A 17407-nucleotide genomic window follows, 5' to 3' on the forward strand; every position below is an offset into this window, starting at 1 on the left:
CAGCAGGCACTGGGGGAGTTCCTGTTCCCCTGAGCATGACCAGGAGTGACTAGAAATAATGGTCACAAGCTGGCAGAGGGGAGATTTAGGCTAGACATCAGGAGGCACAACTTCACTGTCAGGGCGGCTAGGATCTGGAACCAACTTCCAAGAGACGTGGTGCTGGCTCCTACCCTGGGGGTCTTGAAGACAAGGCTTGACAATCACCTTGCTGGGGTCGTCTGACCCCAGTACTCTTTCCTGCCATGGCAGGGGTTTGGACTTGATGATCTGCTCAGGTCCCTTCTGACTCTACAAACTATGAAAGAGTGAGTGAGTGAGTGTCCATAGCGGGGGCAGGGAGAAGAGGTGGGCATGTGCCCAACCCAGCCTCTCCTGACATCACTAGAAGCCCAGCTCCCATGGGGGAAGGGGGCCTCCAATTTTGGGTTTAACCAGGGCCCCACTACACCTTAATCTGCCTCTGCTTGCCAGCCCAGACCAGGGCGCACTGAGCATTTGCTGCCCCCAGCCACAGAGCAGCAATTGTGGTGGCAGCAGCTCCAAACTGGAGGCCCCCTTCTCCCATGGGAGCTGGCCTCCTAGTGATGTCAGGGGAGGCTGGGTGGAACCCACCAGGCTGGGGTGGGCACATGCCCATCTCTTCTCCCTGCTCCCTGCCCCCACTATGGCCAAAAATGCATGCACGCGCGCACACACACATACTTTCATAGTTTGTAGGGTCAGAAGGGACCTGAGCAGATCATCAAGAAGGGTCCAGGAAGAGCTGGACCTGTGATGGGAAGGTAAGTGGTAGCAAAGAGCAGAGGCTGGGGAGGGTAGGTGTGTTGGGGGCAACAGTTAGGGCTCTAGCACTGACCCTGGGTTTGGGGTTAGAGTCAGAGCCACAGCCACTGTGCCCCTCCTCCTCCTCCACTTGTACACAAATTTAAGACAAGGGGCTTCTTCATCACGTTGAACAGGGTGGGGGAACCCTCATCTTGGATTTGAGTAAATATGGTACTTCACATGTGTGAAGCTTACCAAATCACCCCTTGTAAAACATTTTATGAAACATGTAAAAGTACCATTCAGCTGCTTGTGAAATCCAGAATCCAGAATCCAGCTCCTGCCTATGATCTGCATATAGTTAACTATCCATGCTAATGTAAAAACTATGAGGAAAGCTGAGAATTAAGGGGGGAGGGGGAAGGCATTTGAGCAGAGGCAGCTATTTATAGCATTACAGTAATCCAGCAATGCTGATGTGCAGTAATACTCCATCATCCCACTTTCACTGAGTAGTATGAATACCAAGGGTTAGCTTTCATCTGCTGTGGGGTAAGGGCCTGCACATGGGCAGTTACTGCAGAGCAATTGCAAATCCTCACCCTCCTTCACCCTGTGGCACCACAGCCTCAGTTTAATCATATTTAAGATGGGAAAAATAACTCAGTTATTGAAGCATACATCGTGTTTTTAAGTTGCTTTGAGATCCCTGGATGAAAGGTGCTGTATAAGCGATTATATAAATAACAGTTTTAATCAAGTATTTTAGATACTAATATATGGGAAAGAACAAAGCATGTGATATCCTTTACACACACATGCCTTCTGAAAATCTATAGCAAATAAACAGACTCAATTCCAAATTATGACTGACCCAATTCAGCTATTTAATGCGTGACATTGGGCTTTTACTGAATTGTGGCAATAACATGTAGGAGAAGGACATAGAGAAATGTCTCCTTGACTGATGCCTGCTGTGATGTGCAGGATCTGTATGCAAATACTCTTTAAAGAACTCAGACTGGAAGGGGGTCAGGCACTGAAAAGCAAAGAGGGAAACAATTCCAAACAAGGCTGCCTGTACGTAGCTGTTTTTGGTATTAGCTTTTGAAGGTTTACCCTGAAGTACACTTTGTCTCTCAAACTATTTTATTTGAATATCATTTATGGAAAAAGCTATAAACAAAAGGCAAATGTCTTGAATGCTTTTCAGTGCTGGGGAGAAGTGCTGTTAGAAAAGTTTGACTCCGGTTGCCTGGGCAGATTAGTCAAGCTCAGGTTATCATTTTATAGGGAACACAGAGGAAAAGAATGAATACTAGCAATATTCTGCTTCATTGCCTGTGGAATCAGAAGGGGTGTACTTAAGAAACAAGAATAAAATTCCAATAATAGGTTGTATTTATATAAAGCACTTACCCAAAAAGTTCTATAAAATCTGAAATGATGTTTGATTTGCCATGGGATTGTAAGAAATAAATGCTAGTTTATAGGCTTAAGCAAGGCTTTTTTTGTCTCTGAATGTTATACCCTTGGAACATTTTAGAAGCAGAATAAAAAGTCATACTGAAGAAGGTAAGGGCTGTTGTAAGTCACCTCGTAAAGGGGCTCTACATCCGTATCCCATCCAAACTTGGCAACTACTATATGCAGAAACTGAGGCTAGTCTTGAACCATTTTAAGAATGGGAGGTGGCTTTAGCCAATCCCACCTATGATCAAGTAGGCACTGGCAATCCAGTTTGCTGTTGGATGCGATTCAAGGTTTTCAGTATAGTCTTGAAAGTACTGAATACTCCGAGACCTGGTTTCCTATGAGATCATGTCTCTTCTGATGTTTTACTACAACACTGTATTTATTAGTTCAATCCAAAATGAGGTTTTAAACCCTGGTCAGTTTGGGGAAAAAACCCCTTCCTCTTAGATTTCAGAACTGGCTCAGGACAGGTGGCTGCTGAGCTCTAGCTTTGGCTGAAGCCAATGCTGACCTGCTGCCTACCTGTCATGGAGCGGGGGCGCAGGAGCAGCCGTGATCTCTCCCTTGCGCACCCTGCCATGCCAAGTAGGCAGTCCAGTACCCTCTTATTCGCCCGCCACGTCTTTTTGTTATATGGTTCTAGAAGGGAGGCCGCCTCTTATCGCCCTGGACACTGTGCTATGTTTATACTGCCCCCGTTCTGTAGGAGTGACCTGGTGCACCCCAGCCTTACGGGCTATGCGTGCCTCCAACCTTCCCTCTGGCACACCCCAAGCGTCGCAGATGTACCAGACGTTATCTGGTCAGTTTCCTGTATGCGCCCTTCACCGGCGCCCCCGGGCTTGTCACGCAACCGGCGCCCCTCTATCCGCTAGCCCTCTCGGGCCTGCTAGCTATATCCGCCCCCTCCTGGGGTCCGCACTATATACTTGCCCCTCCTGGGGCCGCTCCACATACAGACGGTGCCCCCACTGGGGCCTGTCCCTCCGCGCACTCGCCCTCTCCGGGCTCGTCTCTACAGTAGCACCCTACCCTGGGCTTCTCTTCTTGTGTGCCCCTCGCTTGGGCCTAACACAAACCCCTCGGGCTTCTCGCTGGTGCTCCCTGCACGTGGGGCTCAGGTGGCCTTAGCCGTGCCTGGCCCCCAAAATCCTCATTGCCCCTTCTCAGGGCTGGGGTATTGCACCCCAAAATACAGTGCCCTCGCTGGCACTTTGTACCCTGTCAGGGCTGGGGTAGTACACCCCTACTACAGTGCCCTCGTGGGCCCCAGGGTCCCCACCACTGTGACACCCCTCTGGGACTCTTCCCAACTGGGGCTCAGGTAGCCCTCGCCTTACCTGGCCCCCTTGACCTCTTTCTCTGGGTCCTGCCCCACTAGGGCTTCTACCTACGCCCACGCTGGGCTTCCTCTCACTAAATGTGCCCAGCTCGGGCTCCTCAATCTGTTCGCCCTTTCTGGGGCCAGGGTCTAGACGCCCTGCAATACAGCACCCCTCTCTGGCACTGGGAGCACCCCACCTCCCTGGGGAGCTCCTAATGAGGCCGCCTACAGCCTCACCCGGTCCTCCGGTATAACAATAACTAAACAGAACCATAAGCCAGCCAGCTGTAACACAACAATAAGCCTCCTGGCTATCACATAGGATCTAGGCCCACCTGGCTCTCTTGCAAAGGCCTCCCCATCAGGGTTCTCTCCACCCTTACCACGGTGCAGCCCCTTGGGTGCTCAGGCTGCACCATTTGTCTCTGCTCTGCTTGTCGCTCCTGCACACCAGGCTGCCAGAAGGGAACTACTGCTAGACTTTGGCCTGGGCTGTTTATAAAGGCCCGGCCCTGCCCCCTTCTGGTCATGTGACCAGCCTGCCTGCTCCACCAACACCTGTGCTGTCTCAGGGAGCTTCAGCAGCCCTTATTCCTTCATAGGAACAGGGCACCCAAGCGCTCCTGTGACACTACCCAGGGCCAGTATGGCTCATTTGGTGGGTGAAGGGCACGCAGTTTGGGGAATATAGGGGAGGCCACGGGTTAGGTTGGTGAACTGCAGCCTGCCCCCACCCCCTATTCCTTCCCACTGCCTGCCTGCCCTCCCCTCCTCTCCTGCTTACCTTCTACTCCAATTCTGGTCCCTCTAGCCCCAGCCCAGCTTGGCCAGAAGCTGGTTCACCACTGGTGCTGACTGCCCTGGAAGACCAGAACTGCAGCAGGAGATAAGTGGGCAGGGAAGCAGGGGAGATAAGTGGCAGGGGTCAGGCACAGGCCTGAGGGGAAAAGGGGCAGGGGGATGAGGTTCAGACACAGGCACAGGAGGCAAGCTGCAAGTGGGAGCAAAGGGTTGGGTGCAGGCACAGGCATGGGGGGCAAAGGATGCGTGGCAAGGAGCAGGCACAGGGGGATAAGGGGTAGGGGGGGCAGGCACAGACGGCAAGTGGCAGGGGAGCATGGTGGTCTGGCCCCTTACACTTTGCTGCTGTTTTCCCTGCCACAGCAGTGGGGGGAGATGGATTTAAGGCAATCTGCCACTGAATAGATTCTATATATGGAAAATTATTACAAATTTATAACATTGTATGTATAGAACCAAGTTATTATAGGGTTTGTCTTAAGTCATCCTGGATCTGGGTAAATATGGTAAGTTTAGCCAGAGCATTCCTGCCATTGGTTCCTATGGTTGTCTTCCCTAGGACTGGCAAAAGCACTCCCAGAATGCTCTAACTGTCGGGACTGCCTATGTTCATCCCAGCTCAGAGCCTGTGAGCTTCCAGGACATCATCTAAGACAGAAGCTCCCAAAGTCTCTGGGCCACTGACCTACTGTCACCCCTCAAAACTTGTTGTGGACGGCCATGTGTCCTTGTCACCAACTTCGCACTGAAAACACTACACAGGCAAAGAGGGCCTCCCATGATCTGCAGACCACTTGGTTTCATGGACCACAGCTTGGGAACCACTGATGCGAGACATTTGTGGTTCTCTTCTCCCCCTTTCCTCAGTCAGCCTAACAGCGCAATGACAGTCTGGCTGCAGAGGCTTTTCTGGCTGCAGCAAGAGCAGCTGTTCTTACCCTTTTAAGGAAGCTCTCTGTACATCTATTAATGTTTGTAAGTAGCTCCAAGAAGTTAAGTCACTTAAGAAGCCTTTAAGTAGATAAATTTGTAATTGTATATTGTGGAGAGATGGGCTGGCTAATAATCTGTGCTGGAAGGTATGCAGCATTTTAGTCATAAAATGTTGTTTTCCAGCCCAGTCCGGTCATCCAAAGCAAGTATGTCGGCAACATTAATCTTCAGAGACCATAGACTGATAAACAAGTTGCCAAGACCCACCAGGGGAATAATCACAGTATGGGGCGTGGGGCTCCCCAGAACTGGAAGTGATTAAAGCAGGAAAAGCTTATCAGGAGTTGCAAGAGGGGGGATGGGGGCGCGAAAACAAAGGGGCACCAACAGGTGCTGCCCAGCCAGGGCAGGGCATGGAATGGAGCCATGAGCAGCTCATTTGGGGGGGCATAGGGACGGGGGTTGGGGGGCAGCTCCTGCCGCTAAGTGCACCCCTGGGCAAGCATGGGGGGGTGCATGCCCCCTGGATCTGTGCGTGGGGTGAGGGTGCGCTGCTGCTATGGGCTTGCCCTGGGCGCCAAACTTCCTTGCTACGGTACTGGTCGTTCTAGCTGTTTTACACTGGCACAACTCTGGCAGCTGTGGCATAAGTTAGAGCATCCCTGAAGAATGCCCTAACCTGCAGTAGGAACAAAAGCAATTAGGTGTCCTCAGGATGAGGTGGTTCTCTCTTCCTAAATCCTTGCCCCCAGCTTAGCTGTAGTACAGGAATGAATCAAGGCCATGGTGTGCAAAATGATCAAAGATCTTTTCTCTACTCTAATGCTCAGTGAAAGCTGAAAGATTTTTGCTTAGATCAAAAATGTTGTGGTGGCTTTTGAGTAATAATCCAAACAGGGTGTGTCTACACAAGATGTTTACTGCATAGTAGACTAATTATCAACGCAGTAAAGGCTGTGTGTCTACGTGTGCGCCCCTGTTAGGCTGAAGTAAATTAACTCATTCCACAGCAGGATAGTACTTATAAATACAAGTACTATCCTGCTGTGGACTTAGTAAATACAAGTACATACAATACAAGTAAATACAAGTACTTGTAAACAGAAGTACTATACCATACAATATAATATAATACAAGTACTATCCTGCTGCAGAGTTTCTTAGTCTGCAGCAATACGTGTGTACATGGTGTCCAGGCTGGCTAGGACATGAGGATGCTTCAGTATGGAAGCTGCCTGCTGACTGGAGCACCCTCATGTCCCAGCCATTTCTCGCCCTGCCCCCCTGCCAAACACATTGAACTAGGGGAGCATCTCTAGGCTAGCAAGTTGACCCCTGGGGTCCCTTGCCAGTTGGGACCACTCTGACCTGATTCAATGTAATATAAGCCAGGAAGAAAAATGAAAAGAAAAGGAAATGACTACATGGACAAAAGAGGTGTAAGGGGTAATGCAAGTAATCAGTTCTGATTAGCAAGAACCAAGATGTGACTGCAGGATTTGGCTTTCCCTGTAAGGAAGTTACATCTATTTCCCCTAGTCTTTTAGACTTAAAATATTATTTAAATATAAAAAGAGTAACTGATGTCTTCACTCTGGGCAGAGAGAGATTATTCTAATGGAACAAAAGATGGAGGAAAACCTGTTAATTCAAAGAGTCCTGAAGAAACACTAAACAGTTTCCTAATGCTCATCATATCGGCTGGCAAAACTGACTACTGCTGGCAAGAGTTTTTATTTCACCCTATTTGTTTTCCTTTTATAAACATACAGTCCTCAACTCTTGTATGGCCTTCCTCTCTCCAGTCACCTAAAACAGCCTTTTAAAATATGCATGAAAGTACTTTACCAGCGACACTTTATAAACCATGAAAATCCAGTACATAAATCATTCTCTTCTGAAACACCATCTCCCCACATATGACTGATGTGACTAAAATGGATAGTCAGCATATGGCGGGAGACACACTGTGGGAGAACCTGTCAATTTTTAGCTATGAGCAGTTCCAGTCATTTATATTTAAATTATTTATTTTATGCTGGGAGGGCCTGGGGTGTCTCGAGTCATTTCCTAGTTTTCACTATACCTTGAGTTCATTTTGCAAGAAGTGAGCAGTCTTTTTTTCCATTTGGATCTGCACAGGTCCAGGTGGCACTACTCCATGTTACATCTAGAGCTACAAGTTTGGGCTTAAATATTAAATAGCACCTTTGCTGAGCTCCCTATTCTAGGTTACATTTCAACTTCGCTGAGTGAAATTCTTTGTTTCTAGCTCAACTATTAGCTGTAAGGCTATATCACACATCTTAAAATAGTTTTGAATCCACCATCAAATACACTGGAGTGTTGCTGCCCAGGCATGGCATGACCACTGTAGCCAACACTGAGAGACTATTAATTGTGAAGCAGGTGAAGTCTGAGGAATTTGCAATATTTTTAATGAATACTACAATACTAAATACCAGAACTGAAAGTGTCACATAGCAAAATATTAAGTTGGGAAAAAATGATTGCCAGTGGCAGGATCCCAAGTGCACAAAGGTTCAATGGTAAAATTAAGGTGTCACTCTTGAAGCCTAGATTTTGGTTACAGCAAGCATCCGTTGCTCTAGATGCATGCTGTGATCGACATCCTGATTAAACAGCCAGGAATTGCCATCAGGTTATGACTAACCACAAACTAATGGCTTCTGTGGCTTCAAGTCTGCCTTTATTATTCCCTCTAGTGACCTAGCTACTGCTCATAAAAGGGAAAGGATTAGTTAGAAGGAGTACACAGTGATCTGTATCATGAAAAAAAAAGTACCCCAGATGCCTTGAGAAACAATAACAACACAAGCCTGTAAAATGAAATAAACAATGTCAATGAGGGCCCAATAAATCTACTCTGCTACTAGGAAAAGCAATGGATTAGTTTTACTCTTTTATAATCCCACTTACCAACAGAGATATAAACTTTGTACAGAAGTTATATTACTGGTGGAGTGGGCCACGTTAGCAGAAGCTTGCATTCCTACAGCTAGGACAGCTCGATAAGCCATATAACCTTTAAAAGAGCTCACCATTATGGTCTGATTTCTTAGAGGCAACTGCAGCTCGTGCCACCAAATGAGCTGTGTTTGCTGTTTCCACTGAAGAAGGGCTTTTTCTTAGGGCAATGAAATGAGCCTGTCACAAACAAGCAAAGGAAAAGGATTAGTTCATGTGACATGACTATAAATATGGCTGTCATCAGTGGGACAAAAAAAAAAAATCGACAGGCTTTATTTGGAAAAAAGTTTCTCTGTCAGGGAAACCAAACTGAGTTTACAACAGGATGAGTAGCTTTGGATCAGGTCTTATGTGAACAGGTTAATGATCAAACCCAACTCTGGCCACATGGGTTTGCTTTGGTTCAGAAAGTCAGAACTTGAGTTTATGGACTGAGTATCTGTGTCCACTTTTTGAATGAACAGAAAAGTTACATGGCTATGCAAGACATAAATGAGCTCACATGTCAGTACAACAGTAGCTGCTATGTATAACAAAAGGACATAACCAATTTCTTTTTACTTGCGTCCTTCAGACAGGTTCATCCAAGACAAAATCTTTACTGCAATAAAAATTACTAGCTAGAATTTTACAAGATTTACGATTACCAAGATGAATGGTGGTGATAACTGTGCAGATTCTCTAATTCTGAAAGATCTCAAAATGCTTTATTATCTAATACACAAACAGTACACAGGGATCTCTTTCCCTGTCATTGAAACAAGCAACTCTTCAACAGTACAAAAACTAAAAGAAAAGGAAGGGAGAATTCCCACTAGTTCCTGTAGCCCCTGATTGTTTTTGATTTTTTAAAAAAAAGTTTTTTTTTTTTTTTACATCTTCCCCATTAAAGTACTGATCCAGTCACAGATTACAAGAGCTATTAAAGACAGGGGACTATGAAGCCTAGCGACAATAACGCATGCCTCTGTTGTAAGTCCATCGTCTACCAGATTCTTCTCACTTCCCTATTTTTCAATATTGACTTTTTTCTCAGAAAAAGTATTAATTTCTTTAATGGTTACATTTCTGTCAGTTCCCTATAATTTTACTTTATTCCTACCCTAAACAACTGTGGAAGGAATATGGAGGATTTTCAAAGCTGTGCAGAGGATCTTGCCACATAACTTGACTAAGTCTCCCATACCAATTTGAAAGTTGTGGCCTACATGGTTTATAGTGGTCAGAAAGTGATCACTACTGGCAGGAGAAAGGGGAGAAATGGATGGCTGAGCTGGTACAAACTTCCTTTATTACACTATTTGCTGAACTGTTTTAAATTGAGTACCTCTTAATGAAAATAAAAACAATCCTGTGCCCAGTCACTGCAAACATGGGGTGTGTTTTTAAAGACCGGCACAGAGTAATACACACTTCTTCCATGCACCTCACGGATTAGGAAATGCTACTTCCTAACTTGTCACTCTCCCATTTCTATTCGCAGGCAGAAGGATAAGCTACATGTTCCCTAGACTGAATTCTTAAGAGACAGGGAGGGCAAGTAGCAGTGCATCATGTATCTAACTCTCAACAGCCCACTTGCCAAATCCTGATTATGACCTGCTTACAATACGGTAAATGACCCACCTCGTGATTATTGCAATGTGAAAGGTATTTGAAAAGTTAATTAATAAGCATGTTATTAATAAATACCTATACACTGGGTAGGTTAAAGTAGCAGGGCTCCTCTGAGTTGTTTCTTGGGTATACATGAATGAACATTTTGTTGTTGCACTGTAAATCTATGTAATTTAGTAATATTAACATTGTATGAAACCACCAAAATACTTGTCTTTTTCTATGGAGAGATAAGACGTTAGATTTTTCATTATTTTAAATGTCAGCAAATACAGTGGATATGGGAAAGAGAAAGGTTGGATGCTACTTAGGGCCAAAAGACTCCCTTGAATTGATTCCTCTCAACCTGAAATGAATGCACAATCAGAGGTACTGAGTGCATGGGGGCACGAGGGCCCTGGCTCCCCTCAGGAAGCGGGCTGTCACCTGAAATGTGTAAAATTTTCCACATGTCCATCATCTTAGGTCCTCCCTGGCAAAATTAAAAGACAAAGCATATGTGCACAGTATTGGGAAGCAAACACATCTGCAAAGAAATGGAGTTTGTGATAGATTTAAGTGACATGTCTGTAAGTGCACAACACACCTTGGTTGTCTTTGCAAGAATAATGATAGAGATTCAATAGGAAGCACTGTCAATCTGAGTCAGTACAGCAAAAAGCATTATGCTGAGATTGCCAACTGCTCAAACCTATGAGGGAGAATAAGGCAAGATGCCGCATTCATTGATTAAGCGCTTAATACACACGTGCACACACTCCGCATTCATACCCCAATTTCTGTTCTGGGCTGGTACACATTACCAGTCTTATCAGTGCTCAAATCAACTTAGTGGCCAGTCAAGTTGATCATAAGTAGGAGCCAGGCTCCTGCCAGTCCATTTCATCAGATGAACCGATGCTCCAGGATGACAAGCAGAACAAGACCCAAAATTGATACGTCTCGCCTGATCTTTTATAGCCTTGTCAATTTACCCAGTCCTCTGGGCTTTTGCTGTGTTATCATTGTGTTCTTCCTTGAAGGTAGATTGCCGTTTTTCTCTCGCTGTTGTGGTCTTTTATCTGTCTGCATTCTTCAGCCAGTCGCCAGCTGATGTTTTCCTTTTCCACAGACAGCCTCACCCATTCTCTCACACATACAGCATACAAAAGTTAAGCACTTATGTCAAGCTACAGAGCAATACAAAATGGAGTTTAAGATTAAAAGCAATATGCAAAAAGTCTTTTTGTATAACAGATGTCTACTGTACATGAACTTGATATTGCCCATTTGCAATCATAGTAAAGAGTTGATTATGTGGAAATCAATAATTTAGAAACTCAATCATAAGGTTTTGTATTAACAAAACTATCAGTCAATGTGAGGGAGAGAAGGAGCCAGCAGGTTCCAAGGCTCTATGGCCGAGCAGAGGGTCAGCGGCCCCAGGTCCGCCGCAAAGAGACCGGCAGAAGTTCCCCTTACCCTGGTATGTGGAGAAGGGAGGGGCCGGTATTTTCCCCGCCGGTATAAAGGAGAGGCTGGGACCGGAAAGAGGACGAGGAGGAGGTGGAGCACGCCGACGCATGCTGCGAGGGACACTGAGAGCAACGCTGAATGCGGGTAGGAGCCTCTGGCAAAAAGCTAAACGCCAGAGGGGTTTTTTAACCCAGCCTGCCGGTCCCTGCTGGGAATAGGACTGTTGGTTTGCCGGCAGGGAGCCGGTGGAGCCGGGAGCCGGTGGAGCCAGGCAGGAGAAGGGTACTGTAAAGGCCCTAATAGGAGGGCACTACTAACTATGGGTGCCATAGTCCCTGTAAGAGGGGCGCAGTTCAACTACAAACTTAAATTGTTAAAAAGGGAACCATGTAAAGCCCTACAAGTGGGCTCGACCCCTAGGAGGGCCACTTTGAATAGGAAGGCGGCTGCGGACAGCCGGAGCAGCTGCCCTGATCAAGGGGACTGTCTTGGTCGTAGTGCTTGTTTTGATTTTTATTCTTTCTTTTGTGACTTATCTGAGTGGACTTGAGGACACGTGGCCATACCAATCGGTTGGTCACCAGCCCCGGTGGTACGGGTGAGGGTGTAGGGGTGGCGGAGCCCTCGCCAACATGGGACCTTGCGAGACGTCGGCGAGACTCACAATTGGATTATGCACGTCAGACATCTGAACCAACTCTGTTAACATCAAAGTCGTGGCAGGAGAAACACACGTGTGGGACACTCCAATTACAGATGACGACACACTAAACCACTGGCAGGTGGCATCGTTCAGGTCCCCAGGGCGCAGGAACTCCCACAGTTAACAGCTGAATCTTGCTTGTTAGTGGGACTACTGTACACTGTATTTACTAGTACTTTGACATTTTAAAACATTACACAGGACCATACATTTATTTCTTGTTTTTTTTATTGTTTGCTGTACAGTACAGTCATTATAATTTTTAGCACTTCACATTTGGTGTTTGATTATCCAGAAAAATTGATTATCCCAAATGATAGTAATGTGACAGACTTAACCAATCAAGCTCCAGCATGTCCAGGGGTTCAAGAACCCTCAATTTCAATTGGTGGAGCCAATCCAGCAGTCAGGGACAAGCTGGGGGAAAGCAGGCACTGCCCCTTTCCCAAAGGTGTGGGGGAGAAGAGCTCCCCGACCGGATTGTGGACTGCAGCAAGACAGGTCTGCTGGACTTTGGAGGTGGAGCCCCTGAAGCATATAAAAGGAGAGCATGCTCAGCACGCTGGGGAGAAGATGTGGCAAGGGACGGCAAGGAGATAGGAGCTCCAAAGACCATCCTTGGGACCCTGCCTGAGCCTCAATAGTGCATGGATTGCCACACGGCACTCAGGGTCTAGGAGCCGCTCAAGGCGGCTTGATCCTGTGAACCTGGCAACCGGCTAGGTGCTGCGTGGGCCCCATACGATGTGCAGGTCAACCACATGAGCAGCTTGAGGCTGCTCAAGTTAGCCCCAGCTCTAAGTCAGGTAACCAGAGCTCCACAGTGTGGCTCAGCATTAAAAAAAGAGCCCCAGTGCCCAGAGCAAGCCTGGGAAAGGGAAGGACCCCCAGCATGAAGCTGGGGAACCAGAGACAGTAAGGGCTTGACTCGTGTAGAAGTGCCCTGGGTGCCCAGTGCGGGGTACCAGGCCATCAAGAGGAACTGGAGGCACCACCAGAGCGAGGCCCTTGTGGGACTGGCCACCAGGGAACGAACCTTGGCTGCTTCAGAGTGGAAGCGCGTTCCACAGGGGAGGTGGGCTTGGGAGAAGAGGGTCTGCAGCCTCCACCCTCCTCCGTTGTGGGAGGGGGCATGTCCACATCCTGGGACCCTAAAGGGAAAGGGCTCCAGGGAACACCCTGTGGGGTGCTGAGTGTACTCCTATATTTTGTGATTAATGTTGCTTCATACTATAAAGGTTAATATAGTTATGGGTACTCCTTAAGGGGGTTTATATGGGTTTGTATGTCTTTATTACCTATATGTGTTTACTGCCTATAATCAGAACTTACTTATGTTATTGCCTGTGTACGTCTATTGTATTGCTACCTCAGCTTACCTGGGTTTATCTGAGTTGATGCTTATATGTGTTTATTGTGTTGATGCCTTGACTTACCTGTTCCAGAGCGTTAATATTCATTCTGTGCAGGGGGGTTAATTATTGCCTATGCCGTGAATCACCCATTTTATATTTTGCAGTTCCTCAGAGTGGTGCAATGTGTTGATTGCAGGTTATTGTATATAGTGTCACATACTAATTCTACTGGTAAATATTTAATGTCTCTTATTAATATTTATTTTTGTGTAGTAATAAATTTGTATATAATTAAGCGCTTTGTCTCAGCCTGACTGTAGAGAAGAGAGGGAACTACTCCCAGGTCGCAGACCCCTCTCACAGCACTCTTGCCTGACCACCCCATCCCTTCTACTTGCGGACAGGGCACACCCCTGGCTGCACCCGGGTGACAGTAACATAAATTATTCTAGATAACTGATGGTCCACAGTACTAAAAATCATATGGAATTTCTTGTTTGACCCTACTGTAAAACTAATATCCAGGACAAAATTATAACAAGGGAACCTCCCAGGTTTCCCGCATACCACAGTATTTTTCCTCTCTGTATTGATTTGCTGTGCATTATTCCTGTGCACTGTTAATATTTGTCAAATTCCACTCCACATGTATGAGCAGTTTGTGTAAAATGTTTCCTGCATATAAATGTTTAAAGACTATATGGCTACAGTATTTTAGGCACCTTGGAGAAAAAGAGGCAACAAATGTTGGGTGTTATTATCTGAAGCCCCCTGCAGTCTCATCAAACAGAATTTCTTCTTTGCTTTCAACACGCTGGCTGTATCCACACACGCATTTGGTTCCCCAGGGACAACCAGTGGCGGCTCACCTTGCGCTGCTGCTACTGGTCCCCAGGGAATGCCTGTACCATGTACCCTCTGGCGTACAGCAAATTACCCCAGGTGGGGTAGGGGAGGCTGGGGCCAGCACTGGGCTGGCCCCAACAGCCATACCTGGGGTCCTGGGGCTGCAACAACAGCAATCCTGCAGCGCAGAGCCTGCCCGGCAGTGGAGCATGCCTCCGGCTGGCCAGGCTCCAGCTTTGGGTGGTGCCTGCTGCCACTGTGTGCACGGATGCATCTGCAGCACCACATACTACGTGATCATGCTCATCTGGACACGGCCACTGAGGACATTAGTTATCTGCCGATTGGTTAAGTACACAGATTACTTAAATGTTTTAGGCAGTGGGGCTGAAAGATACTATTTGCAACTTAATTGTGCTCTGGTTAACTGCTAGGTAACTAACTGCCTGCTTCCAAAGTAACTATACTTTGTTTAACTGGGCCAGTGAAGGGGAAGCAGTTGTCAAAGGGCTGCTATTTGAAACCCTGGAAATGATAGCAACTAGTCATTTTGGGGGCTCCCAATACCACAGCATTGTTTGTGTTGCGTATTAATTAGCAACATCTACATTAAGTTTGGATATGTGTATACTCTAGGTAAGTATATAGACTCTTCAGGCCTAAGGCTATACCATTAAACAGCATCCTGTACTTTATGCAAAGCTCTATATTCAATATCAAGGTCTTTAAATAAAATAGGGTGAAAACCAGGTTGCACAAAGGATGAGTTTTATCTGTTTCTCTCTTTGATTGTTTTGTCCAGCCCCTTTTGATTGTTCTGACACACAAAAAAGTGTCAGACTGTAGAGTTGCAGCAATATTCTCTTCTAGCAGGGCCCTGCCAGTGTGACTTGTTGTCATAACCAGCAATGAGGCAGCTCAACTGTCATTTGTCAAGGTCAGGCAAAAATACAAGGTCATTAGCTTCTCTTTCCTCCTCCTATAGCTCTTCCCTGCAGGAAGCCTTCTGTAAAGTAATAAAAACCTTGCAGGTACAATTGCTATCGCAGTTTTCATTCTAACTTGGTGAATGAGGAATAAGGAATCAAAACCAGTTTGTCAAGTGATGTTAAATAGGAAGAAAAAGGTAAATGGAAAAGTTATTGTGCTCAGTGGACATTCAGAGATGATGAGAAGAAGTTCAATAATGTTAATTTAAGAACCAAGCAGCATCCTTGACTGGCAGATCTCTCTGACAAGCTATAAGAGGATTTGGGAAATGAGTGCAACTTAAGTATGGGAGGGTGATCACCAATCATGGCAATATGCAAAACCCTTTACCTGGGTCCAATAGAAAGTAGACTCCATATTTTAACTGTATTTATTGAATCTGGGGACAATACCAAAATGACTCAATAAATCACAAAACAGAGAATCACAGGAATAAAAAGAAACAATAATGATGATATGGTATAGTCTGACTTTCCAGACCTGGATGTGTGATACCACATTGTGTTACAATATGCATATATAAAAATCAGAATGAACATACTGCCTTGAAAAGGTTGCCATGCAGAAGTAACCACCCAGACATACAGCAGATGTGGGAGGGGTGCTATGCACATACACCAGAGAAGGGAAGGCTGTTAACTTTCCTCAAAGTAGTTGTGAATAAGCAAAAGCAAGACAACAAATTTGCAAGATTAGAATTTGTTATTTTCTAGGAAGCCCCATTACATTACATGATGCCCAGAAACACTACTGGAACAAACAGCTTTGCATTTTCACATCATGTGATGCTTGCTGTCTTGTTGCCCAAAGACAGAATATCAATATCGAATGGTGCCAAAGGAAAATTTATACAGCAGCTTAGGCAATAAGGCTTTAAGTAAGAATTAAAATATAATTTCCCAAGTGATGTGGGTTCTTATGAAAATAAGGAAGCAGTCATGTTGGCTTATGTCAGGCATAACATTAGCAGCTCCAGCCATACAGTAAACTACTGTTTCTCAGTGTGCAGTGGGATAAACTGAGATACAGAAAATGCCAGGTCTGCTTGGAAAAAGATAAAACTCCGTTCATCTGTGTCCCCCGATATATGCCTCCTGTAGCACACTGGGGTAGAGGAAGGCAAAAAGCCATGTGATGGGAGGAGAGAGTGCACAAAAGAAAAGTGTAATACAATCAGTGTGAGTAACTGGTCCCCAGTTTTCTGATACAGCAAAGCAAACTATTACCCCTTAGATTCTTGTAGCATCTTATACCCGCTGGCATTGATACAAGGCAAAATGCATCATTGCTGATCATGACTGGATTCAGCTAGGGAACAAAGAAGGAAATTCCAACTGGGGACTTTAAACTGCGCTGCAAGTCTCCTGGGATGTGCAACCCTAGGGGTCCAATCTACAAACCCTTCCCCATGTGGGAAGTGAGGGGTGTGAGTGAGTGTGTAGGACTGGGCCAATAAAAATCATATTAAAAAGCTCCAGAAGAGCCAATCAGATTTCAGTCAGCACCAAAAATGCGTACTAGTAAAAAAAAAAAAGAAAAAAAATCTGTTTAAATAATATTGGGGTGACAAACTACTAACAAAAGCCAAGTTATGACATAAGAAAATATGTTTTCCTTTTAGAATGTATTATTGGGACATGCTGCTTATTTTTTTCACACCAGGCCGCCTTCAGAGAGTGAGGGGAAGGGTAGAAATTTTACACTGGAATTTCTGTAACAACATCACCCATATTGTAGCTCATCAAATCCAGGAGGATTTGACAGGGAAAAAAAGCCCTAGCATTTAAGAAGTTATGTAAACTTACTATAGGATCATAGTTGGATACATAATGAACTAGATCGAGGTGGCCACAGTTACTCATGCTGGGAGCCACATCTGATCCTCCACTAAAGTTCAAGAGCCAGAGATGGCAGGGAGGTGCTGAGCGACCCCGAGTGGAGATGACCTCCCCATCCCCTGCACCCTCCTGAGCCGCTCCTGCTTTCCCCATGGGGCGCGCGCCCTGGGCTAAGCGGTGCAGCTGCAGCCCCGACCCTGGCAGCCTGGTGCCTGAGCCACCATTTCATAGATTTCATAGACATTTCATAGACATTAGGGCTGGAAGGGACCTCGGGAGATCATCGAGTCCAGCCCCCTGCCCAAAGGGC

General features: G+C 46.0%; 1 protein-coding gene across 3 annotated transcripts in view; it reads right to left on the reverse strand.

The window, feature by feature from the left end:
• The window catches only part of TTC23 (tetratricopeptide repeat domain 23), a 57721-nt gene that overhangs the window by 16229 nt on the left and 24085 nt on the right, over window positions 1-17407 (reverse strand). For all 3 annotated transcript variants that reach the window (XM_019533787.1, XM_019533784.1, XM_019533786.1), the window contains one exon: window positions 8365-8470. In XM_019533787.1, coding sequence (XP_019389332.1) covers window positions 8365-8470 — 106 coding nt within the window. The remainder of the gene's footprint in view (window positions 1-8364; window positions 8471-17407) is intronic.

Source organism: Crocodylus porosus, unplaced genomic scaffold (assembly GCF_001723895.1).
Source record: "Crocodylus porosus isolate Cpor-Errol unplaced genomic scaffold, CroPor_comp1, whole genome shotgun sequence".
In the NCBI taxonomy this organism is placed as follows: Eukaryota; Metazoa; Chordata; order Crocodylia; family Crocodylidae; genus Crocodylus; species Crocodylus porosus.